Source organism: Lithobates pipiens, unplaced genomic scaffold, assembly GCF_037356315.1.
Source record: "Lithobates pipiens isolate NorthernLeopardFrog02 unplaced genomic scaffold, aLitPip1_a1.2 Scaffold_8, whole genome shotgun sequence".
Lineage (NCBI taxonomy): Eukaryota > Metazoa > Chordata > Amphibia > Anura > Ranidae > Lithobates > Lithobates pipiens.
In genome coordinates, this window is record NW_027507903.1 from 172571783 (window position 1) to 172599728 (window position 27946).

The following is a 27946-nucleotide window of genomic DNA, read 5'->3' on the forward strand; positions in this document are numbered from 1 at the left end:
GGTAACATCATCTTAAGCCGCGTACACACGGGCGGACTGTATGGCCAACTTAGTCCGTCAGACAATCCGACGGACAGTCTGTCCTACTTTCGAATGAACGGACTTGACCACACACGATGAACAAACAGTCCGTTGAAAGCTTGCGCGATGACGTGTACAGCACGTACGACGGGACTAGAAATAGGACGTCCAATACACAGCAATGCAACCTTCCGCCGTGTAAATCCTTTCTGAGCATGCGCCATACTTAGTCCGTCCAACTAGCCTACTCACGAGCGGATTGTCCGCTGAAACCAAAGTCTGACGAACAATATTACGGAAATTCCGAAATACTTAGTCCGCCAGACTGCACGCTGAAAAAGTCCGCTGAAGCCCACACACGAGCGGACTGTCCGCTGAAATGTGTTTCGGCGGACTAAGTTGGACAGACAGTCCGCCCGTGTGTACGCGGCTTAAGGCTTATGATATCATCATTACTATTCTCAACATTCAGCGTTAAACACCTTTTATACTATCTAAAGTTTACAGATAAATACTACCATCAATGTAATATGTAAAGCAAGTTCATTCTACATCTACATTTTGTTGCAGAATTCTATGCAATTATTTGGAACAACAACAAAATTGTAATAAAATGAACAAACATTCAGAACAGTTTATTTCTGTATTAACTTGAACAGAACAGACAGAAGGCTGATAGTTCCAATCATTATGCTCAGAGGATCATATACAAACTATGGTGCATGGAATATGAGGGCAAATACCGTTCTCAACATAGCAACTGCATTCAGAACTGTTAAAATGATTTTAGCCTTTCTTACAATTGATGTTTTATGTGGACACTTAAAAAGATGAGTTTGAAATACGGGCGAGAAACACGATGAACTCTTCACTGAGCACTGCCAATATTGCATTTGAACTGAAAACACTGTCAGATATCTTTTATGATGTCCAATAAAAAAGGATAAGCGGCCATATTGCTGTTGCTGGTGTAGTTGCATTGCTACAGCAGAAGATACATAGACCTGCAATAGGGACAAACTACAAATGGAATACAAAGAACATGTCCACAGGCTACAAGCCACTCTAACGTCAAAGACATCACAATGCCGTTACTGCTGGGTTTATTGGCCTTAAACATCTAAAACACTCCAATACACTGAATGCTGGACAATTGTTCAAGATCTGTTCATAATGCTTCATAAAGGGAAACGTCAAGACCACACGTTCTTGTCAACATTTTTACCAGTACTCTCCCCATTAAGCACATCAATAGGATCCAAGGTGTACAATGACTTAAGGAGATCTTTTGGTGTGATCCTACAATATAAGCCTATATGCATGGTTTCAGGTATAATATCAGAGTGTACATTCAATGGACCAAATATCACGTAAAATACTGTATTTTATATCAATTTGACAGATGCCAGCACATTGTTTTTGAGGAAAGTACATAAAAGACAGAAACATGATAATTTAATCTTATAAAATATGATACATAGATGAAATACAGTGCACTTAAATATCTAAGTGTCAACATTTTGTTAAATACTGTAAATACTGCACTTTTTCCAAATGTTTCAACAAGTCCTTTGTGCTTAAAGATGGCTTCTTGTTAAACAGAATACATTGCAGAACTGAAATACTTTCAATGAAACTGGTTTTACAACAGATCACATACTTTCACAGACACATCAACATTATAACATTTACCGATGAGAAAAGTTATTTCTCATTAGTTCACAGTGTGAAAAATGGAGTATGGTAAGTCTTATAGAAGGCTCTTTGTTATTTAAGCCAATAGCAGTAAAGTCTTGAAACTGGACGCAGTGTTTTGATTGGAGACAATGAAAAGCAACACTTCACATGATGGCAGGAATTATACACATGTTACTTCTTCATGGGTACTGTCTCAGAGACCTCCGTCTCCTGTTGTAGAAATGCCTGAGACCATGTTGCCGTGAAAAATTCATCATGTAATTTTGTTTGCGAGTGCTGTGAAAAAGTAAGGTGAAATTATAATGGAGAACATGCATAGAAATATTCCATAAACATTTCTGTTCTAAATACATTTCTCTACCATAAAAAAATAATAATATGAATCAATGTGACTCAATGCAGTTCCAAGTCCAAAACCCCTCCACAGTAAGATAGGAAAATACAGAATAAATAATCCCAATAGTCATGGTGACTATATATTCAGAACATGAATAGATAGAAAAATAGTAGAAATCAAACAAACTCTATCTGTACACTTGCTTTGCATGTGAGAATAGGCTAAAAGTGGAACTATGGTTACTAAAAAAACAAAAGTCAAAAACATTGGTCCCCCCACCCCAAATATTGCTATTTTTTTAACTAAAGCACCCAACATACAATAATACTCATCTTACTCCATGAGCTTTAAGTACGAACAGACTTTAAAAATAATTGTCTGTATGTAGGAGTGAAGCAGCTCTGAGCGTAGGAAATACAGTAAGAAGAGAAGTTAGGCCTTTTGAAGTTGGCAATCTCAAAGGTGTATGATGAATGGACCAGAACGTAACATACTGTACATCAGGGTGGATTTGATTTAAATCAACTCAAATTAAATCACCAGTAAAAAGGATTGTTTAAAATCAACTCAATTTAAATTGTCATTTTTAACCTCTTGGCATCAGCGCTATAGCCGAATGATGGTCACAGTGCGGACCTGAATTTCCAGGAGGCCGTCATATAACGTCCTCCCCTTTGCACACGCCCTGCGCACCCCCTGCAGGGCGCAGGCCCCACGCGCTGTGATCATCGAGTCACTGAGACTTGGGTGATCACAGATCCGAGTAAGGGGCCGATCCTGGCCCCTTCCACATGATGAGCTGTTAGCCAATGACAGCTGATCACATGATGTAAACAAACGCTCGGTAATCGTTTTTTTTCCTCATGCTGACAGCGTGAGGAGAAAAAAAAGCCGATCACCGGCTTATGTGCAAGGGACATCAGTCCTGAAGAGGAAGAGGCAATTCTGCCTCATCTGTGCCACCAGTACCCCCTGCCAGTGCCACCTGCCATTGCCACCTGCCAGTGCCCACCAGTGCCACCTATCAATGCCCATGAGTGCCACCTATCAATGCCCACGAGTGGTGCCAATCAGTGTCACCTAGCAGTGCTGCCTATCAGTGTAACTAACCAGTGCCGATCAGTGCCCATTACTGCCACCCATCAGTGCCCATCACTGTCACCTATCGGTGCCCATCAGTGCCGCCTCATCAGCGTACATCAATGAAGGAGAAAAATTACCTTTTTGCAAAATTTTATAACAAAATATAAAACATATAATTTTTTTTTTAATTCGTATTTTTAAATTTTTTTTAACAAAAAATAAAAACCGTAGAGGTGATCAAATACCACCAAAAGAAAGCTCTATTTGTGGGGAAAAAAAGCTAAAAATTGTATTTGGGTATAGTGTTGTATGACTGCGTAATTGTCATTCAAATTGCATCAGCGCTGAAAATTGGTCTGTGCCCAGTAAGCAAGTGGTTAAAGAGCAACTATCATTTCTATCCGGCAGCGGCTCCCCCTCTGACCGCTGTTGACTCACCGACCATCCCATTCACTTTAATGGGATGGCTTGTGATGCGGCAGTGGCACAACGAGGCGAAGGACGTGGTGGCAGCAGGTGAGTGGATACCCGCTAGCAGGCGCTGCAATGCTGGATCTGAAATGACAAGTGCTCTTTATATGTAAGGACTTATTCTTTCTAGTAGTTAGAATCTTTAATATTTGTAAACAAAATTAAGATTTCCTATTTAGAATAATAAGCTGTCAGGTTAGGAAATATTCCCAAACTGGGTCTCTTTTATGGCCTGCTGCCATTTTGCTCCTCAAGGGAGGAATAAAGCACTTCAAGCTATGTGAATAATGATCACAAGGTTTATAAGCTGTTTAGGTTTTCACTTTCATTTTTACTGCTTGCCCTTCCTCCTCACACTTAGAGCCTGGCACAGGTGCATTTCTCTTAAAACAATCATGCAGTTTGTAATGTATTTATATTTGCAAAACAAGGTGATAAAGGAATATTCCTGAACTTTGTTTTATCTCATGGTTACTGTGAAATTGTGGGACTGCATGAATGCAATGTGTGTTATCTCAGTTTGCAGAGCTTGGATTCATTGAATGAGTTTACCAAAAATGTAAATATTGCAGAATATACAGCCTCATGCTACATAACTAAGTTCCATTTCGTGCTGAATAAACTAAATTATTGATGTATCTTCAATAGGAAAATATATTTAGATAGATTTTTACTCCAAAAGCATTTTATTAATATAAATTTGATAAAAAAAAAAAAAAAAAAAACCTGCTTTAAATAAACAAAATCTGATTTAAAATAAAATAATCAGATTTTTTTTTATTTTTATTATAGATTTTTACCTATCCTGCTGTACATAGGCAGTATCCACAGAAAGGAACATTTATGTTTCTCCTCCTTCTCCCTCAAAGCTCAGACACTAATGCCTTGTACACACGGTCGGACATTTCGACAACAAAATCCATCGGATTTTTTCTGAAGGATTTTGTGCCAAACTTGTCTTGCATACACATGGTCGGACAAAGTTGTCGGAAAATCTGATCATTCTTAATGAGGTGACGTACAACACGTACGTCAGGACTATAAATGGGCCAGTAGCCAATAGCTTTCGTCTCGTAATTTATTCTGAGCATGCGTGGCACTTTGTCCGTCGGAATTATCTACACACGATCGGAATTTAAACGATTGGATTTTATTGTTGGAAAATTTTAGATCCTGCTCTCAAACTTTGCGTGTCGGAAATTCCGACGGAAAAAGTCAGATGGAGCCCACATACCATCAGATTTTCCGACATGATCCGATCGCACATTTTCCATCGGAAATTCCAACCGTGTGTACAGGGCATAACAGAAATTGTAACTCTTCTCTACTCCAAGGCCGATCCTGGGCAGGTGTGCAGGGTGGGGGTGCCGAAGTGCCGGAGCGCTTCCCTTCCTCTTTCTCCTCTCATTGTGTGTGGGCAGGGGAGCTAGTGTGGACACACCCCACCCAGGGGTGGACTGACTGGTCGGGCACTTTGGTGTCTTCAAAGGACCCAGCGCTCGCACCCTGCTCAGAAAACCCTGCCCCATCCCCTACTCAAGCCTGCCCAATCAGCCATCCCAGCGTGTGTGTCTGGCTGTGGCTCTTCCCCTGTGGTTCCTTAGTAGCGGCATGCTGTAGATGGCGGAGTGGTGAGTGAAGGTGCCATGGCGCCCAAGAAGGGGGGAAAAAGAGAGTGGACAGGGAGGAGAAGGTGGTGAAGGAGAGGACCAGAGGGGATCCCATCATCGAGAACAAGAAGTTCTACAAACTCCAGATCTGGGACCTGGAGGGCTGCCTGGAGAGGTGATAGGGAGGGGAGGGGGCTACAGGTCTCAGCATGCCCTGACTGGAATCGGAGGAACAACAAGTCTCAGGTGTGGTAGCACTACAACTCCCAGTGTGCCATGGCAGAGTAAAATGAGTGGGGTCATGGTGATAGCCAGCATTTCCAGAGAGAGATGTCAGTGACATGGACATATTTTCCTGAGTGCTCATTTACATCACATTCTCTGTGTTCCCTGTGCATTCCCTTGCATGTTCAGTGAGTTTGCTGTGCATTTTATGGAACAATTAGATGTGTTTTCAGGCACGCTACCATTAAACTCTATTGGAAAAAATGTTTTCATGAAAGTGCATCAAACTCCTGCATACCACCTCTTTGATGTGCTTTCATAAAACATCTGATCTAATAACAGCGTGCCGAAAAACGTGCATAGAAAATGTGTCTGGAAGAGAACGCACTACACTCATGATTCCGGGCAAAGTCATGTTGTTTGCGGTGCAGAAAAATGCAGCACTCTGCATTTTATTGAAACTCCCATGAGAGTGCCGCAGTGATATAATCAAAGCTGATTGGGTTCCTTCTTTCCTTGCCTATGTGTTCATGTGCCCAGGGGCACTTCAGCAATGGCTGAGGGCCCGGCCGCTGAAGAGAGCCCACCAGTGCCACCTGCTGGAACTCTCAGGGCCAGTGCCGGGGTCCAGGGACAAAAAAAAACTGCAACTGCAGTGCCATGGTGGCCATCTTTTTCAGGTCCGGGCGGGCCCCAGAGCTGCATCAGAGGTAAAGTGGAGAGGGCAAGCGCCACCGGATCACACAGAGTGGGGATCCCCCGCGTGACACCTGATGGCCGCTGTCATGCAAAGTCCTGCCTTCCGGACCATCTCCTTTTGATAGACATCACACTGGTCCAATGCCGGGACGTGTGACGCCTATGAAAGGAGTTCGTCCAGGAGGCGGGTCTTTGCATGACAGTGGCTGCCAGGTAATTCATTCTAATCCATGCTGTATCACAGCGGGAGATCCCCACTCTGTGTGATCCAGCAGCTCTCCTCTATCTAATTCCCATACACTAATGAGGCTGTATTGATGGGCACTGGCGAGGCTGCATTGATGGGCAATGGTGAGACTGTATTGATGGGCACTGGTGAGGCTGTATTGCTGGGCACTGGTAAGGCTACATTGAGGGGCACTGGTGAGGCTGCAATTGGTGGGCGCTGGTGAGGCTGCATTTGGTAGGCACTGGTGAGGCTGCATTTGATGGGCACTAATGAGGCTGCATTTGGTGGGCACTGATGAGGCTACATTTGGTGGGCACTGGTAAGCTGCATTTGATGCATAGATCTCTTGTATTATGTCTACAGCCTCTGAACATCTCCTGTATTATGTCTGCAGTCTCTGACCATCTTTTGTATCATGTTTGAAGAATCTAGCTTTGAAGCATCTCCTGTAGTATGTCTGAGGGCTCTTTCTAACAGAAGCCCCCTCTGTGTCCATTAGAGAGACCCCCCTCCAGGTCCCACTAGAGTACTCTTTTCCTGTATTTTGTTTATTGCTCAGAGGATCCCAGGGTATTATTATATAGGATTTATATAGCGCCAACAGTTTGCGCAGCACTTTACAACATGAGGGCAGACAATACACTTACAATACAAATCAATACAGGAGGGATCAGAGGGCCCTGCTCGTTAGAGCTTACAATCTAAAAGGGAGGGTCAAGTGGAAACAAAAGGTAATAACTGTGGGGGATGAGCTGATGAAGAAAATTAAAATACAGTTGTTAGGTGTGGGTAGGGGTAAGCGTCTCTGAAGAGAAGGGTTTTCAGGGATCTTCTAAAAGCTAATAAAGTAGGAGATAATCAGACAGATTGGGGTAGGCATTCCATAGGATTGGAGAGGCTTTGGAAAAGTCCTGAAGGCGAGCATGGGAGGAGGTGATGAGGGAGCTAGAGAGCAGGAGGTCTTGAGAGGAACAAAGAGAACGAGTAGGTTGGTATTTAGAGACTAAGCTAGTGATGTAGCTGGGGCGAAATTGTGGATGGCTTTGTATGTAGTTGTTAGTATTTTGAATTAAATTGTTTGGCCGAGCGAAAGCCAGTGGAGGGATTGACAGAAAGGAGTGGCAGACACAGAGCGATTGGTAAGGTTGATGAGTCTGGCAGCAGCATTCATGATGGATTGGAGAGGTGATAGACTATGTAGAGGTAAGCCAATGAGAAGGGAGTTGCAGTAGTCGAGGCGAGAGATGACCAGCGAGTGAATTAAGAGCTTTGCTGTGTCATTGGTTAGAAAGGGGCGTATTTTGGAGATGTTGCGGAGGTTGAGGCGGCAGGATTTGGACAGTGATTGGATGTGTTGCTTGAAGGAGAGTTCAGAGTCCAGGCTACACCTAGAACCTTGGCATGTGGGGATGGGCTTATAGTTCTGCCATTGATTTTGACAGAGAGAACAGGGGAAGGGGCATATGGGGGAGGAAAAATGATAAGTTCGGTTTTGGATAGATTGAGTTTGAGGAAGTGGTGTGACCAGTGGCAGCCCATCCATATCTCCCCGCCACCCCCTCCTGTGTAGTCACAAAAAAAAACGTAAAAATATAAAAAATAAGTATTTCCCGCTGCTGTGCTCCCATGGAGAAAGGGGGGGGGGGGGGGGGTATCTCTGTAACATTTTTTAAACCTGCTGGATTTTTGTTAGTTTTCTTTCTCTCTGAGCGATTGAGCCCACCCCTGCCTGTGTTGCAAAACAACAGGAGAGAATATACATAGAAAGAGCTCTGCTGTTCTGATCTGCAGGTTTCCTGGTCAGCTGCAACTTTGCTCTCCCTCCCGCACTAACTTTGGGCATGACAGCAAGTAGAAGAGCTGTGCCAGTGAGTACACTTGATATCACAAGGCTCCAGCCTGTCCCTGACAAACCTGTAGCCCTGCAGCCACAAAACAGATGCCTCTGATCCTTCCCATGTGCTCCCCCCTCCTCTCTTTGTGCTTGATAACGGAGGTGAAGTCCTCTCCAGCCAGCTACTGTCTCTGATGTCATTCCAACTACTGCACGGTGCCTCTCTGATGTGTAACTTCCTGAGAGTTGTATGCGATGCAGGAACCCATACTGGATTTGCAGGGTTCCTGCATCGCTGCAGTGTGAACCGAGCCTAAGAGTACCTGTCTTGCTCAGCAGTAGCCTGGCCTGTCATCACAAATTCTGGCCCTGCTACCCGCACTACCTGCAATTCCTGCTGGGAAGCAAGCAGCGAGTACTTCTGGCTCCCTTGCTAGCCTGGCCAACCACAACTCACAAATGGCTGTCAGTAAAACACTTTGGGAAAAAAAAATGTCTGTAATTCTGAACTGTCATGCCCAGTCTGAAGCCAGCTGTTTAGAGAACTGCTGGGCTCAGCCTCAGATTGGGCAGTGGGAAGTGGTTTAAATTCACACACGCCACCACACAAGTAGAGACCGAGCCCAGCAGTTCACTAATTGGCTGGCTCCAGACTGCGCATAATGTTAAAATGAATTGAACATTAAATATAAAAAAATAAAATGAAATTGTAAAAAAAAAAAAAAATCTTAAAAAAAATCAGACTGGATGGATCCCTGGAGTCCTGGAGAGAGACACACAGTGAGAGCTAAATATTTGCAGTGATCCCATGGGGAGGGTTATCTGCTATTGTAACCCCTAATTTGGTTAGAGGCTAGTTCTGGCAGTGGTGGCTGCACAACAGTGAAGCTGGAGTTGATTCTTATTGCACTAGTTCATCTAATAAGTTATTAACTTTCTGGGACTCAGTTTATTTATATTTAATGGCACAGGAGCACTTTGTTGGAATCTGTTTATTAGTGTGGATTTCTCACAGTATCGGTTCAATTTATGTTTTATGAAGCCAGTTGGAATATTTTTATTTATTTGGAATACAGAAGAGTAGTTTATAGTAGTTTTTTGTTTAATAGCGTTTTAACGTGAAACAATTTGCACTGTAGCACTTTGATAATTTGATCATTTATATATGAATTTTGAAGTTATTGCACTAGAACACTTTTACTGAGTGCAGTATGCAGCTTTTTGGTGTATAATTGAGCCTTGTGTCCAGCAGCATTTGCTTGTAATAGAAGACATATTTGTAGCAACTTTCAAGCAATGAAATGTCTATTAATATCTCAAAGGTAAAGCTGCACTATTATAAAAATTTAGGTATTGAGGTTTGGATTACTACAGATGCCCTTTGGTGACAATGAAAGGTTTAATCAATAACCACTTGGTAAAATTGATGGTGTAATTGACAATGTAATAATAGAAATAATGCGCTTCAATCATCCTGAGACCACAACAACCATGGTGCCAGAAATGATTGAAGTGCTAACACCAGGTGTTTGGAATATCTTTATCTGCTGATTGTTAAACTTTCTAGAATACACATTTCTATTGTTGTGTAGGATCTGGGCCTGCTGTCCCTCCCTCTCCCCCTCCCTCTGAGAAGCTAACCATACCACCGTAGAGTCACATCCACTATTTTGCTGAAACCATGCCCATTTTCACCAAGTGGGAGGGGTCAAAAAGGAAGGACGGGGTCTGGCGTCCCCCCACCCACCACTGGGTGTGACATTCAGACTGATATATCTGATAGTAAATTAGTGATACGTGAAGAGACAGAGTGAGTGAGCTGAGGGGTAGAGAAATAGATTTGGGTGTCATCAGCGTAGAGGTGGTATTAGAAGCCATGGGAGACTATCAGTTGACCCAGGGAGGAGGTGTAGATTGAAAATAGGGTAACGAGGACTCCTTAGGGGAGCAACTCTGTGTTTGGGTCATTGCCAAGGAAACATTTGTAAAGGGGTGGAGTGGGTGGAGGGGTGGGCGCACCAGAAATATTTCTGCACCCAGGCTTCTAGGATCGGCCCTGCTCTACTCCATCCAAAATTTAAGAAAATGGTTTGAATTCTTTTTTATGCAAAAGTCTTCTAGAACCCTCTGATTCCTCTTATATCAAACTGAATTGCAACTGCAATGCCTGCAATGCCTGCAATGCCTGCCTTCATTCTGTAAAGCGCTGTGTAAACTGTTGGCGCTATATAAATCCTGTATAATAATAGTTGGTAACTATACAATATACCATTAAAATGAACATCCTTTACACTCAGTGCACCAACAACTAGCACAGTCTGATCATGCCCCCAAACTTCAGATCATTTTAGTCACTCATGAGGTTCTCTGCTTTCTACTCATTTTGTGCAGGTACAATAGTTTAGTTTTTTTTACCTAGGGGACAATGCAAACTGCAACAGTCAATTACAAACTGTAAAAAAAGTAACCAATCAGGAAAGATCTCTTAATTAATCTGAATACTATAATCTGGTTGCAAGGTGTTACTATGAGTTCATTAGAATTTGAGGTTTTAAATCTAGTGTGGTCTACACTACAGCAAGGTGGTTTAGACACAGGTGGCAGTTAATTGAAAATAAAACCGTAACCTCATAAAGCTGATATATTCTCAATGTGGTTATGTTCAATCTATAAATGTCTTTGTAACAGAATACAGTATGTTGATAAAGACCAATACTGGTTTTAATTCAGAGGTAAGTGAAGTTTATGCAATGACAACGCAATTGTGTCATCCTAGAAAGATATGTATCATGGTAGTAATATATCACTTGCTGTAAAATATAGGAATATTAATCATTTAGGTAATTAGCCACATGGCATTTGTTTAACCTTTAGGGCAGCAAGCCGTATTGAATGGAAGACTGTGTGCACTGGAAACATAGTGCTATTTATCGAAATTACACAATTGACATTTCATTCAGTTCTTTTGCTGGCAGCGTAATGGGAAGGTTTAGATTGCATTGCACAATTTTACTGCATACTTTTTTTTCAGCCTACCATGTTGTGGTGGCATTAAATGTCCTCATGGAGAACAAGGTTTGTTGCCTTGTTTTGCACTGGTTCTATGTTGGGAGTGCATATATTACTTTTCTGATGCATCATGGCAACACACACATTGGGTTGTGACTCAGCCTCCACAACCTGATAGGACTAGTTAGCTATAAGATTTGAAGAGGAGTCCACCATTGCATTCCCCTTATTTTTCCTCACCTGTGTGGACTATCGTTCGGTTGGGATTGGTTAGAAATATGGAACCCCTTACCGCTTCGCCCCAGCTAGATTCAGCCTCTCCTGGCTGGAAGCCCTGACTGTACAGTCTCTAAATGAGCTATATGCAGGGAACCCCACTCTGATGGTCTCAGGGGTAGGTAAAATTCATATATATTTTACAAACCTTAAAGAGGTTTAAGTGGTGTGCAGCGGTCGTCCTCCTCCCCCTCCATGTCTCACTTTCTTTCTCCTTGTCCCATAAACTTTATTAGACCTCCTTCCTTCTTTTCTTTGTACCGTATTTTCTTTTTTGTTTCTTTTTTTTTCTCTGGGGTACGCTGAGCGCTGTAGTTCCTTGACCAGACTGCGTCCTTCATCATGGCAGCCGCATCAGGACTCCCGTAGCACACAGAAGTGACACAGGCATTTTTTTCTCTATTTGCCAGCTTCCAAGATGGCGCCGGGCGTCGCGGAACGCTATGGTGCATGAGCGGCGGTGATGTCATCTCCGCCATGACAGAGGTCTATTTAAAATTGGCATTTTCCTTTACAGCCTGCTGACTGTGAAAAACACCACTCTCCATCCTGGTTCTTTCACACAGCCTGCTGCCTTGCTGCGCTCAGTCTGCCCTGATCACTGGTAAGCCTAATCCTTATCTATTGCTATACCAGAATCTGCTGCTCATCCTCTGCATTTGCCTCTAATGGGACCTCTTCTTATAGGTACACTCTATTCACTCCTATGGAGGCCGCTGCTTCAGCAGACCATCCATGAACTACAAAGTAAGGGGGCGTATGTGTTTGGTAAGTAGTGAAGAGGAGAAAAGAGAGCACTGCCACTAATACCATTTTATCCTGGTAGTTCTGGCAGGTCTTCGGGGTCATTGCATTCTAAACAAAAAGAGTGTTCCCCCTCAAGACACTCCCATTCCCAGAGAAGCCAGTCAAGATCCTCCCCTCACCGCAGAGATTCGTCTTTCTCTCACCAGCATCGAGATGAACATCATACCCGTCCTGTGGCTAATATCTGCTGGGTCTACGGGGCACAAGCTCTACCATGTTAACTTGTGTGCCAAATCTGCTTGGACGAGGCGTTCCGCAACAAAGAATCAGCTGCAAGGGAGGCGTCCAACATAATATAGGAATCAATCATGCAGGTGGCAGCATATGAACCGATTAGCTCATCTAATAAGGCCTCAACTTTGTGCGCTCCTCAAGACCGAGAGGATTCCCCAGAAGAGGACGAAGTTTTGACGCCTACTGCATTCGATTTTGCACTGATAGATCCCTTTGCGAAGTCAGTGAAAGAGGCGATCGGTTGGGAGGAGAAGAAGGATGCCCCACCTAAGCTAAGGAAATATTTTCCTAACTTCCCAAAACTTTTCCATTCATTGAGGAGCTCGAAGAACTAATAAAGGACAAGTGACAAAAACCGGACAAAAAATCTGGGCTAAACAAAAGGTAAACCAAGCTCTATCCACTAAAATAACCAACAGTGAACCCCCTTATCTTGGCTCCTGTGGTGGATTCCTCACTGATGCGACTGGCGTGGCATGTAACCCTGCCAATAGAAGATGCCGTGACCTTTAGAGATCTAATGGACCGCAAAATAGATCTCTATCTTAAGAAGGCCTACTCAGGTGGGGCCTGCAGGCCAGCAGTCACTATGGCAGCGGTCGGTAGAGCTATCCCCTGCTGGACTTCCAACATTGAAAAGTTGCTGCTGGAAGCAGCAGATCAAGAAAAAAATCATATCTGCTCTGCAGGAACTCAGCCTAGCGGGAGACTTTGTGGCAGAAGCTGCGGTGGATATAATAATATCCTCAGCAAGAGCAATGTTGGCCTCAGTAACTTCTAGTAGAGTGCTGTGGCTAAAGCCCTGGGTCGCTGATGCAACCTCTAAATCCAGTTGGTGTAGGATCCCCTACGACGTTACCAACCTATTTGGTCTCAAGTTAGATTCTGCCATATCAAAAGTCACGGGAGGAAAATCGGGTCTCATCCCATCGGACAGAAGACACAAACAACAAAATAATCCATCTTTCAGACGTCATATGCCCGAAAGGTATCGAGACACAAGATCTTATAGACCAGGGAAGGAGTTCAAATGGAATTGGCGAAACACACAACCGTCCTTCGTGAGAGTACAGAAGTCAAATGTGACCAATCCAGGAGATCAACAGAAATCTTTTTGATGCCATGCATGCCCAGCCCGCAATAGTAGGAGCGAGGCTGAGGCTATTTGCTCATGTATGGATAGACCATATAAAAAACCCCTGGACGATATCTACCATTCAAGAGGGTCACAGATGGAAGTTCAAACACAGACCCCCCCCCCCAAGGATCACTACAGATTTACCAGACTACCATCCTCGCGCCCGAAACGGAAACTTCTAGGCAAATATATCATGGAATTACTACAGAAGCAGGCAATTGTAGAGGTCCCACAGGAACAGAGAGGCATAGGTTTATACACCCCTCTTTTTCTAGTTACAAAGAAGATAGGATACCTGAGGCTGGTGCTAGATTTAAAAAATTTCAACCAAACAATTCTAGTCGAATCTTTCAAGATAGAGAGACTTCAATCCATATTACTAGCAGTAGGAGCAAAAGATTGGATGCTCTTGGTCGATTTGTCTGACGCTTATTTGCACATTCCCGTGCACCAAACCTTTCAGAAATACTTACGCTTCGCAATAGGTCACCTACATTTTCCGTTTCAAAGCCTCCCATTTGGGATTTCAATGGCACCTAGGAATTTTACAAAGGTCTTACTTCCGGTAATAGCGCATCTGAGGGAGAAAGGACTGAGAGTCCTATACTATCTTGACGATATTCTTCTCCTAGCCAACAGCCAAAAAATACTCCTCGAACAGTACTAGTGTCCACACTCCAAAGGTTTGGGTGGATAATAAATTGGAAAAAGAGCAGCCTGGTCCCAGCACAGAAAATTATTTTCTTAGGCGCCAAATTGGAAAGAGAATTTACAACCACTCGTCCACAAAATAAAGAAGCTCCTGGTGGCAGATCACCTGTCTGCCAGAACGTGCTTAAGCCTCCACCTTTCTAATGATCCAGTGGTCCCAAAGGAATTCGAGAGTCTTCCAGAATTAGTTTCTAAGACAATGGAACGGGTCATCAATGATTCAGCGAATACTGATCACCCAGTCAGTAAAAAAATCTACACGGCGGTGGACTCAAATCAGCAAGCTGCCGCCCCATTGTACCCCCACTGCCAGAAATAATAACAACGGATGCCAGTCTCCATGGGTGGGGAGCAAATTATCAACATCAGGGGGCACAGGGTGTAGTTTTAAACATCCTGGAGCTCAGGGCCACCTGGAAAGCCCTCCTAACCTTCAACCCACTCCTCACAGGGAAGAGCGTCCTCTTGCGCATGGACAATACGGTAGCTGTAAACTGTGATCACAAACAGGGAGGTACCCGGAGCAACACGCTCATGGAAGAAGTTAGGCCCATACTCAAATGGGTGCAGGTGCACCTGACGGACTTGAAGGCAATATACGTCCCAGCAACACACAACTAACTCGCGGATGACTTGAGCCGAGTATTTATATCAAACAACGAGTTGTTCCTCAGTCACCAGACCTTTGTCCTTCTCACGCGCAGGTGGGGAACACCAGACATAGACTTAGCGGCAACGCCAGAGAACAACAAATGTCCCCGCTTCCTAGCGAGAACTGCCTACCCAACATCGGCAGGAATCGTCTGTCTTCACCACGCTTTGAGATTTCACCTAGGGTATATATTTCCTCCGGTTCCCCTAATAGCCACATTTCCGGCCAGGTTGAGGAGCTCGACGTCCACAGTCATAGCAGTATTGCCGTTCTGGCCGAGGAGGCCATGGTTTGCGACCGTCTTGTAGCTAAACACAGAGGAGCCGCTTTTGCTGCCACTGTCTCTGGATTTGCTCTCGCAAGGACGGTTCCTACACCCATTACCAGAATGATTACATCTAACAGCTTGGAGATTGAAAGGGAGAGGTTGTTAGATCAGAGGCGTTCGCTCAGAGTAGTATCTACACTGCAGCAAGCCAGGAAAAAATCAACAAACAACACATATAACAGAATCTGGGAGAAATTCTCCGCTTTCACACAACAACAGTCCTGGGATCCTCTCTTCCCTTCATTCTCTCAAGTTCTAGTCTAGTTCTAAAAGTCCAAGTCTCTGCCCTGTCCACAATGACAGGAGTTAAATGGGCCCTTGAATCCTCTCATCATCCAATTCCAGAGCGCATGCCTGAAAATAAGGACTCCCAGGAAGCCAATTTTCCCGACCTGGGACCTATCAATTGTTTTGGAAGCTCTGTCAAAGGAACCCTTCCTCTAGAATCAGCATCCTTATGGGACTTTACGCTCAAGTTATCATTTTTGGTTGCAATAACGTTGGCCAAAAGAACTACAAGCCCTGTTAATTAAAGAACCGCATCTGTTTTTTTACCCGGATAGAGTCGTCCTCAGACCCTCGGATCAATTTATACCCAAGGTAGCGTTTACCTTCCACTTCAAATCAGAAATTAATCTTCCAGTTTTTCTCAATAGCGAGGTGAATCCTCATCCTTTGGACATTAAATCTGTCATCTCCACCTACTTTGAAGTTACCCGAAACGTTCAGAAAGACGGAAAACCTTCTCGTTATCCCACATGGTGCAAAAAGAGGCCAGGCCCTCCTCAAGAACAATGGCATCTTGGCTAATTAGAACCATCAAAAAGGCATACTTAATTCAGCTTCTCCCAATTAAGGGCCCACTCGATGAGGGAAATGGAGACCTCCTGGGCAGCGTACTGTAGAGTGTCCCCAGAAACCATTTGCAAGGCAGCAACCTGGGCCTCAAAACCACATTCATGTCACACTACAGAATAGACCTGGCTCAATTAACTACGGTTGAGCTTGGGAGATCAATCATCCAAACTAATTCATCCATACCTTGTACTTGAGTAAATAAAACCTTCTGAAAGCACCCACCCATTTAGCGAGTTATTTCCCAATGTGTGTGCTGCCATGATGTATCAGGAAAACTGAAAATAGTATACTCAATTTTCTGTAATTTTCCTTTCCTGATGCATCCCATGGCAGCACACAGGGACCCACCCCTCTAAGGTGATAGTTACTGAGAATGCAATGGTGGACTCCTCTTCAAATCTTATAGCTAACCAGTCCTATCAGGTTGTGGAGGCAGAGTCACAACCCAATGTGATTGCTGTCATGGAATGCGTCAGGAAAGGAAAACTACGTAAAGGTAAGTATATCATTTTCTGTTTTATTCAGCCCACACCACCCCAACGTTATGTGAGGTGAACTGGCCTCATAGGAAACATGGCATTTACCTTGTCTTTCTTTGGGACTGCGTTGGGCAAGGCTACCCAGAGCAATCACAAATCACCTGGTGTGAATGAGCTCTTAAAGCGGTTCTAAAGGCTTAAGGGTTTTTAGGAAAAAACCTTCTGTGCACTGGATCCCTCCCAGCCCCCCTTATACTTACCTAAGCCCAATCTCAAACCGGCACTGTGCCTGAGAGCAGTGTCTCTCCTTTCTCTCTCCCTCATCACAGGGCAGACTAATTGCATCAGGAGCCACTGGACCCACTGCTCTCAAGCAAATCCTATGACAAGGACATGTGATTGTGATGTGATGTGTCCTATGACAAGGTGGGTTTGAGCTGTGCTGTCTCTGTATATACATGCAGATAGCACTTCTTAGGATTGAGCCAGCATAAGTGCCTCCATAGGGAGCAGCTTCCTCTGGGGGCACTCACCGAAGAGGTGGAGCCAGGAGCACCATCAGGAGACACCAGAAGAGGAGGATCTGGGTTGCTTAGCAGTGCACAGAGCAGGTAAGCATGGCATTTTTACAATTGGTTTACAAGGTTTTCAATTACTTTAGCCACTTAAGGACCACCCGCCGGAGTTGCACTGCGTCAGGTTGGCTCTCTTGGGTGAATCGCTGTCATTGTATGTTGGCCCGCTTTAAGACCTCTAGGCCACAGCCAATGCTCGTGGCTGGAGGCCACGATGTCCACCGACCTCCTGCGATCGCTCATGAGAGTGACAGAACGGAGATCTGTCAATGTAAACAGACAGATCTCCGTTCTGTCTAGGAAAGGAGAGACAGATCTGCTGTTCCTAGTGACCAGGAACAGCAATCTGTTTCCTCCTCCAGTCACTACACTGCCCACACAGTTAGAAACACCTCCCTAGGGAACACTTAAACCCTTGATTGCCCCCTAGTGTTAACCCTTTCCCTGCCAGTGACATTTATACAGTAATCAGTGGCTATTTTTAGCTCTGATTGTTGTATAAATGTCACTGGTCCCAAAAAAGTGTCAAAAGTGTCCGATATCTCCACTGCAATGTCCTGCTAAAAATCACTGATCACCGCCATTACTAGTAAAAAAATAAAATAGTAAAAATGCCATAAATCTATCCCATATTTTGTAGACGCTATAACTTTTGCGCAAACCAATATATGCTTATTGCGATTTTTTTACCAAAAATATGTAGAATACATATCAGCCTAAACTGATGAAGAAATTCATTTTTTTGAGGGATATTTACTATAGCAAAATGTAAAAAAAAAAAAAAAAAAATATATATATATATATATATATATATATATATTTTTTTTTTTTTTTTTAATTGTTGGTCTTTATTTGTTTATAGCGAAAAAAAATAAAAAGGTGATCAAATACCACCAAAAGAAAGCTCTATTTGTGAGGAAAAAAAGGACATATATGGCTGTGCAATTGTCAGTTAAAGGAAAAAATGGCCTGGTCATTAAGGAGGAAAATCATTCCAGTCCTTAAATGGTTAAAGAAAATCATTAGTTTTTATAAGGTGTTCCTCATACAAGGTACATTGTAGATACAGTTTTTTGGGTAATGTCACCAAAATGGTGCCACTTTTCCCCAAACAATCGTAGCACTACTACTCACCTTGTTTTTTGTTTTGTCTCATTATATTATGTGATATCAGTGGGTTTTAAGGCAGAGAATAGCTTTGTCAGATTGAAATTCTGCCAATACATTTTATGATAATTGTGTAGTGGGCATTGCAGCAGGGAGCTTAGCAGATTTAAAAAATAAATAAAAAAAATGTATGGAAAGTAGATGAGCTTGGATTTTCTCAGACTATTTCCTTGTATTATGAATATAGCCCTGCAAATTCCTGAACCTCTATTCATCTTCTAAAGTGTTCAATCTAGAAAACTAAAGATAAACATATTAGGCTAACAAAGATATAATTCAGTGGTTGCTGGGAATAAATATATACTACATGCAAAAAACACCAATAAATAATCACCTTTATATATAATTGAACACCCTCTAACGCAAGCAATAGGCACCTTCTGCTACACTTTGTTCACGCGTTAGACTGTGATGACTGATGTATAGAGAGTGTGAATCACACCAAGGCAGAGCAACTCAGAAGCCCAATGTGACAATTGTATGCTATGTTCTGAATTAAAAGATACGTGAATCCAAACTGATCATTTCAGTTTTGAGGGGTGATGGCCATTGCAATCACTCTCCATATTCCTTGACATATTTCCCTCTTGAATTTTTATTTTACTTTTTAACTTTTTTACACAGTCGAATACTTCCTTCCTTGACTTTGTAGTAACTGCTGCCATGTTCAAAGCTATAAAACCCTCACTGGCAGACAACCAGTGGAAATCTATAGGTGATGCTTATCCAGCTACTACCAAATTCATAGCTCCCAACTGTCCCACGTTTAGAGGGACTGACCAAATCCCTCAGTTGTCTCTCGTTTTCTATCTGATATGTACACCTCTATACAAATTGCATTATATTACTACTAAAAGTGTTATTCTGCACTAACTTTTTATCCATCTTCTATATTACTGCATTTGTTATTTTGAAAAAAATCTATGGAAAGGAAACATATAGGTAAAAAAAAAAGCACTTGTATGGTCTGGCCAATAATTTTCTGCATATTAGATCATTGTGGTCTGTGGACCAGGGGTCATGGCATGGACAAGTCCTTTGCCCGAATACTGTATGCTAAAATGTGCCCCTCTTAATCATTTCAGAGTGGTGGTTGGTCATTTTTTTATTTGGTATATTTATTATCCAGGAAATACACTTGGATATCCATCATGAAATTTGTTACCACTATACACACACACACACACACACACACAGAAAATCAGAACACTTACCTTACTCTATTGAAGAACCAATGCAAGCAAATAATGAAATATAACACAAGTTAGAAAATGCCTTTCTATGCATGCAGCACTGTGATTACTCATAAAAGACGGATGGCGTTTAGAGGCAAAAAACGATTTTTCATCTCTTATGAAAAGAGAAATTGGAAACATTACGATTGTAAGAACGGCAGTCATAATATTTGCGACTCAATGCCATGCAGTATTTGCTCACAATACAGAGATGTACTAAACATTCATGAAGTAATGGCAGATGTCTGTAGGTGACAGTGAGATCCTGTTTAACGTTTGGTTTAATTTTGTGTACAGTTAACGATTTACACAATAGTACTATAAACACGCATTGCAAACGGCCATATATAAACAGAAGTATCTAAAACAGATTGAAGCTGTAAATTATTAGAACTGTCTGAATTTTAGCAGAATCACATCATACAGAAACCAATTTTCCACCAGGAACAAGACCTTGCGCTATTGTTAGTGTGCAAGTGTCACGTTTATAAACCATTTACATTGTCTATTAAGTAGGCTTTGACATATTGCAATGGTTTCCGGATGCACATGCAAATATTGTGTGATTTGTTTCATTGGTGCAGTGGACAAACGAGGTGTTTAGGGAACAATTAAGAGAAAGATGATGTGCAAATGATGCATACAGGCAGTTCCAGCAATTTACAAGTGCATATACATATATAGTGGTGGTTTTTAGAAGGACCTGGAGTGTTCATCACATCAAGCGTCAGCTCTTTGCTCAGAGGATTGTGCGTACATATGTAAAAGGAGGAGCAAACTAGTGTTAGCTGTTCCATATAACAATGGTCTGCAGATGACGAAAAAGGGGAAGTCTCCAAATTGTACACACTGTTAAGCACTACATTTACTAATGGTTTTAACATGTTCCTAAACCAGATCTAAACAAATCTTGTCACTTTTTGTATCATATAAATCTATGGCACATAATATAAATCACCCCCACTGTCATCAAATACATATATCCCTTATATAGTATATTATATGAAGACATGTAGGTGTTTTGGTACCTTAATCATAAGTACATAAGTGTTCTGACTTTTTGAATCTCATGAAGACCGGTATGCAGATTAAGCCACTGGATTGTGACCTATCAGCAATCTATATTTACCATTGGTGGGCACACCGAACTGTTATTAAAGCCAGGTTTTAAAATCTTTATTTGATAAATCAAATTATTTGTTCCCTTGGTCTGTTAAATATAGTAATTAAACCATCAAAAACATGTAATTTCATTCAATAAGTGAAAAAAATAAAAAAGATATTCATCTAGCCAGATATCTTGATAATTTCCTGTGCTCTGTGCCTCTGGACTGTTATCTGTGCCTCTGGACTGCTGGATCACTTAGCATTGTTCCCTGCTATCTCTGTGGACTACAAAACATATCCCCCTGTTATGGAGAAGGGAGGAGGGTGTTATATAGCCCTAACCCAGTGTTATATAGTCTGAACACACTGTTTTTTCTTTACATTTTTTTCCTTTTTTTAACAATTTTTTTGTAACACATTGTGACCAGATCAATACGGTGTTACCATATTAAGTGAAAATGTTTTTTTTTTTTGTTTTTTTTTTTAACATTATGATTTTTATTAGTATAAGCAACCATTTTTACTGCATGATTGTTGTGATTGGCCAAAGCTAATCACATGATACAGATGGGCTGTAAGTTGCCCTGTCTGCACCATATGATCACTGTTACCAATCATAGCTAGCAACACAATTTTATACAATGGATGGCATGAAAGGAAGCCATTCATTGGTTACAATTGTCATGTGATCTGCTGTGATTGTTCACAGCGATCACACGACACTGTCAGTGGGCCAATATAGTGATCAGCCATCGCATGTGTCAGATGGGCACAGCCGGTGACAGATTGCGTAGCATGTGTTGCCTATTGAGTGGCACCTTTTGAGAAGATGTCATATGATGTCCTCTCAGGAGGATGAAAGGCCCTCCCGGCCATCAATCTGCGATAGGCCAGGAGGGAAAGTGTTAAAATACAGGAAGTCTGAAAAAACAAGAGCCATAACATCTAAGGACTGGTAAGCTGCAATACTATTACATTTAGTTTTTTGGTTTTAGATAAGCTTTAGGTAACCTAACATTTGCAATGTAGAGTTTTTTATGTTGTCAATGCAAAATGTCAGCCAAGGCTCTATTGAGCTTAAAGCAGAGTTCCACTCAAAAGTGGAACTTCTGCTTATCTGTCTTTTCTCCCCCTCCGGTACCACATTTGGCACCTTTTGGAGGGGGGTACCTGTTTTCGACAGGCACAGTTCCCCACTTCCAGGAGACAGGGGTGCAGACTGGTTGCTCGGAAGTTCAGCCCCCTCCTTCTTTCTCTGCCGCCAATTAGAACCCGCAGTGCAGCCGAAAGGTTCCCTTACCAGGAATGGCGGCGGCTGCATCGGACAGCCGATCTGAAGATTGGCTGGGGTGCCGACATTGTGGGAACCCTGCAGAGGTAAGTGTCATAATATTAAATGTCAGCAGCTACAGTATTTGTAGCTGCTGACTTTTTTGTAGCTGCTGACTTTTTTACAGTATTTTTAGCTGCTGACTTTTAATTTTCATACCGTCACCTTTGGCAACATTTTCCTTCACTTCTTGTTCTATCGCCTATAGCTATATGTTTGTGTTGGTCTTTGTTTCATATGTTGCAGGTGTTATATGTAGATGTTGTTGGCTTTATTTAATTCACTGTATAACAGATATCTTTCTAAAATGTAACCCTTAGGGTCTAATATTTAGTGACCCTGTAATCTATTTTCAATGTAATGGTTTCCTACTGTATTTTTCCTCCTCTTTATAACATTCCTTTGGGGCTCCTGAACGTCTCCTTTTTCCCTTTACTTCCACTTGTTTGGAACAAGCAGTGCATGTTAGTTGGGGTCATGTGCACTGCACACTACAAATTCCATAGCCCCTAGTCCATGTTGGGAGCAAACAAAAGAGAGTGTATGTTTTTTTACATACAGTGAGACAATAGAGAAGGAAGGTAGCTACCTATAGAAGTCAGATCACAGCAGCAAAAAGGTTTTGAAGGAGGCTGGCAGCAATATAAGGTGTTCTCTGAATTAACCTCCCTAGGGGTTTTCCCAAGTGTGGCTTGGGGTTAAATTTCAGTACTATTAGCGGTAACCCTGAGCCACATTCTGGATTGTATTGCAGGATCCTCGTGCAGTGTACTTACGTTGTCCCCAGGATCCTGCAATGTTCCCCCGCAGTGTCTGCGGGCTCTGTCCTCCGCCCGATGCTTCTGTGTGCCAGGCTCCGTTCCCTGTGAGCGTTGCAATGCACGGGGCGGAGCCCGGTGGCAAATTCAAAAAATTGAAAATACATAACACATACAGTACACTGTAATCTTACAGATTACATTACTGTATGAAATCATTTCACATCTCTTGTGTGCCTAGTGCTTTGTCCAATACCCTGCATGCAGTTTTATATTATATGTACTGTTCTTTCTGCCTAGAAACTGGAGTCCATAGCAACCAAAAAGTGTCGCTTTACATCAAAAGTTGTTTGAGACCAGCTAGAAAACAGCAATAGTAAATTAGAACATTTGCAGAGTTGAGTGATAGTGAATCATGGGGATTTTTTTTTATTATTAATAATTATTTTTTATAATTATTCATAGTTATTTATTATATTATAATTTATGATTTTGTGTTTCAAAATGTATCATACCCAGGATGTCTAGGGCAGCACAGTGGTGTAGTGGTTAGCACTTTCACCTAGCAGCAATAGGGTCGCTGGTTCAAATCCTAACCACAACACCATCTGCCTGGAGTTTGCATGTTCTCCCTGTGCCTGCGTGGGTTTCCTCCGGGTACTCCGGTTTCCTCCCACACTCCAAAGACATGCCGGTAGGTTAATTAGACCTTGTCTAAAAAAAAAAAAATTGGCCTTAATATGTGTATGTGTATGTCAATGCCCTCAGGCGATTCAGTTCGCATAGGTAGTGCTATACAAGTCACTCACTCACTCTACTAGACTTTGGACAGATTTAAGTGTGTTATTGCTAAGAATTACAGGCCTACAATATAAAACACCAAATTTCTATGCAAAACAATTGTACGATTTGAGACGTAAAAATTGGACATAATCATACCGCCAGGGAGGTTAAGAATACATACTTGAATAGATTTCTTTCTAGCCAGAGTTTAGTGTCACTTTAACTTGTAGTGCATTACAGGCATCCCCTAGGACACCTTTACTGCACCCAAGCCGAACTTTGAAAACAACAAATATTTTTGATCTGCAGCTGTCACTGTGCAGATGTGAAGACACACTCAAAAATGTGCATACTCCAAAAGCAAGCAAACAAAACAAAAAAAAAACCTTCATCTTGTGTGTTTCAGTTTTATGTAGTGTGATGTGAGAATGGGTATTCTGGAAAGCAGCTATAAAATATTACAAATAAAAATTATCTACACATAAACTGGCTAAATATAGAGCATAGAAACATGTACCCAATTTCACTACAATGTCCACATATCACCAACTCAGCTAGGGATTTTGCAGCTGTGGTGGCAACTCTTAGGCCGCGTACACACGGGCGGACTGTCTGACGGACTTGGTCCGCTGAAGCGTGTTTCAGCGGACAGTCCGCTCGTGTGTGGGCTTCAGCGGACTTTTTCAGCGGACAGTCTGGCGGACTAAGTCTTTCGGAATTTCCGTAATATTGTCCGTCCAACTTTGGTTTCAGCGGACAGTCCGCTCGTGAGTAGGCTAGTTGGACGGACTAAGTATTGCGCATGCTCAGAAAGGATTTACACGGCCGAAGGTTGCATTGCAGTGTATTGGACGTCGTATTTCTAGTCCCGTCGTACGTGCTGTACACGTCATTGCGCAAGCTTTCAGCGGACTGTCTGTTCATCGTGTGTGGTCAAGTCCGTTCATTCAAAAGTAGGACGGACTGTCTGTCGGATTGTCTGACGGACTTAGTTGGCCAGACAGTCCGCCTGTGTGTACGCGGCCTTAGTTTTCAGTGAATTTCTATACTGAGCATTTCCTCCTGGTCACATCCAAGCAGTGTATATTACTATAGAGCAGGGATATGCAATTAGCAGACCTCCAGCTGTTGCAAAACTACAAGTCCCATCATGCCTCTGCCTCTGGGTGTCATGCTTGTGGCTATCAAAGTCTTGCTATGCTTAATGGGACTTGTAGTTCTGCAACAGCTGGAGGTCCGCTAATTGCATATCCCTGCTATAGAGCCACACATGTGGGGGTTTACACAGTGGTAAATTACAGCCCACTCCCTCCCTTCTCTCTCATGCCCACTAACCAGCTAAACACAATTGGGGTGGGATATTACATGTAGATTAATGAAGGCTTCACCACCCTCTTCTAAGACACAGGCTGGAGGGGCATGACATGGTCTATGACTGGCATAAATCTGCCCACACCATGTCATTGCCAAAAAATAATAAAGCAAAAACAAAAGGAAGGGGGTAAGGGAACACACAATAGCTCATCCAATTTAGTCCAGATTGAAAGGGATTGTTTAATGGCATAAACACGCCTTCCCTATATAAGAATCTGTTAATACCGTCAGCCGAAGGTATCCAACACTGTCGGTTAGATCTGTCCGGGGTGGTAATCCTCTGAGTACACAGGCATATAAGAAGAAAAAACGGGAAAGATTCTCAAAGGTACTCTTCAATAAGGAAAAAAAAATGGGTTAGACTAAATATCTTTAATGATTAACCACATTTATAAAGTTAGAAAACAATAATTATATACACCCAACTCCAACACACTTAGCTAAAATGAAGACAAAATGTCTTAATGGGACACAGGTGGCCACCACACCCAATCGTACACAACTCTCATACACCATAGACTTGAGCTTTCCCTCAGAACGATATTAACAATCTTAATACTCAGAAAGTCCAATTCAAAAATTGTTATATGAAATAAGAATTATTCATGAAGAATTTAAAAAAATACTTGAAATTAGGCTATATTGAAAGATTGTTTCATTGCTCTGATTGATTAAAGTGCATGTGCATTTATATAGTATTGTCAGTCTTAACTTAAAAAAGACAAGAGCTGTAATTTACTGCATGAACATTCTGTATAGATATTCATGGAGACTCATCAAGAAATAGATCTATGAATCATGGACTGGTACATGTGGAGATGACAGATTTCAAGGAAACAAACGGCTTATTAACCCCCCTGACGGTATTCCCGAGTCTGACTCGGGGTGGATTTTTCATACCAAAAGCGGTATCCCCGAGTCAGACTCGGGACAGCGTCGCTGGATCCAGGAGGAGGTTTACTCACCTTCTCCTTCGGATCCAGCGTTGTCTCCCCGCTGTACGAGCGAGCCGTGTCTCGCTCGATGCATTACATCGCCGATCTCCGTGCCCTGCGAGCGTTGCGACGCACGGGCACGGAGATCGGCGCCAAATTCAAAAAGTGAAACAAACAGTATACATACAGTATAATGTAATCTTACAGATTACATTGCTGTATGTAAATATTTCACATCCCCGTTGTCCCTAGTGGTCTGCCCAGTGTCCTGCATGCAGTTTTATATAATAAAAACTGTTCTTTATGCCTGGAAACTGGAGATTGCCCATAGCAACCAAAACTGTCACTGTACATCAAAAATGATTTTAGACCAGCTAGAAAACAGCGATAATAAATTAGAATCACTCGCAGAATTGAGCGATAGCGATTTGTGGGGAGATCCGTCATCAAATACTGAAAAGTAATGACAGTGACAATTCTGCAACTGAGCAAATTTCAGTGTTTTTGATTTGATTACATTATTGAATAATTTTTATTATTGTTATATTATTATTTGGTACAATTATTTATAATTATTTATTATATTATAATTTATGATTTCATTTTTCAAACTTTATCATACCCGGGATGTCTGCTAGACTCTGGTTTGGACAGATTTAAGTGAGTTATTCCTAAGAATTGCAGGACTACAATATAAAACGCCAAATTTTCATGCAAAATAATGGTACCGCTTTTAGCACCTAAAATCCGAAATAATCGTACCGCCAGGGAGGTTAACAGCCTGAATAAACATCTCCTTCCAATATATGAGGGTAGATACAGCTCACCATATTGACGTCTTGTCTCATGTCATTACTTCTTTAGTTTCATGTCCATATATATAAGATCCACTTGGCTCAAAGATGAAACAAGGTCAAAGGTCCCTAATACGATAAAGACAGTATTCTGTCTTTAGCGTCCATTTTGTCTTAATTTTAGCTAAGTGTGCTGGAGTTGGGTGTATATAATAAGTATAAAGATATTTAGTCTAACCCATTTTTTTTTCCTTATTGAAGAGTACCTTTGAGAATCTTTCCCGTTTTTTCTTCTTATATGCCTGTGTACTCAGAGGATTACCACCCCGGATGGATCTAACCGACAGTATTGGATACCTTCGGCTGATGGGATTAACAGATTGTTATATAGGGAAGGCGTCTGTTTATGCCATTAAACAATGGCAATAAAAAAAATTTGATTTCAAATATATAGAATATTTATATGACAATTTAAAACAGTTTATTGATATTATTTATTTATTTTTACTCTGTATTCCAAAGGCTGTTTGTTTTTTGTTTTTTTATTATTATTACGATTTGGAAAAAATACTTAGGTTTTTTTTAAAATAAATATAGTGCCATCATCCATACAGAAATAGAGGGGACAATGTAAATTAAACAATATGGGGTTTATTTGCTAAAGCTAGAGAGGGCAAAATTATCCACATTTCTGCATAGAAACCAATCATATTCTAACCTCAGCTTGTTCAATTAAGCTTTGGCAATAAAACCTGGAAGCTGATTGGTTTCTATTTAGAATTATGACTAATTTTGCCCACTCTAGCTTTAGTAAATAAACCCCTATGTGTCTAGTATCACTTTAAATGACAAACTGCATAGAATACTGGAAAATATAATTTATGGAAGGATTTGACAGAAGATCTGGCTGCCTGCCTGCCTGTGCCCAGTTTTACATTACTACGGCAGCTGCTAAAGTAGGTGAAAGTACAGTGTGTCATGAAAAGCTGATATCTGTATGCCAACAGTTGTGTGCTCTAGGTTATACAGTAGGGGAGTGATCTTTTTTGACCCTTTCAGTTTGGGAAGAAACCTAGCCCTTTGAATGCAATTCTGAGGGACCGAACTTTAATGTCCAACAGAATATCATTTCAATTTTGTGATCTATATTCTGAAGAAATCCCTAGATAATTTTTATGGAAGTCAGAGC

The 27946-nt window shown here is 41.9% G+C and overlaps 1 protein-coding gene across 4 annotated transcripts in view; it reads right to left on the reverse strand.

Moving 5' to 3' along the window:
• Positions 1 to 641: 641 nt before the first annotated feature.
• The window catches only part of RELN (reelin), a 651259-nt gene continuing 623954 nt past the window's right edge, over positions 642 to 27946 (reverse strand). For 2 of the 4 annotated variants that reach the window (XM_077471873.1, XM_077471872.1), the window contains exons 64-65: positions 19656 to 19791; positions 642 to 1995 (exon numbers count right to left, since the gene is read on the reverse strand). In XM_077471873.1, coding sequence (XP_077327999.1) covers positions 19662 to 19791 — 130 coding nt within the window. In that variant the 3' untranslated portion in view covers positions 642 to 1995; positions 19656 to 19661. The remainder of the gene's footprint in view (positions 1996 to 19655; positions 19792 to 27946) is intronic. The other 2 variants (XM_077471875.1, XM_077471874.1) reach the window with 1 other exon arrangement.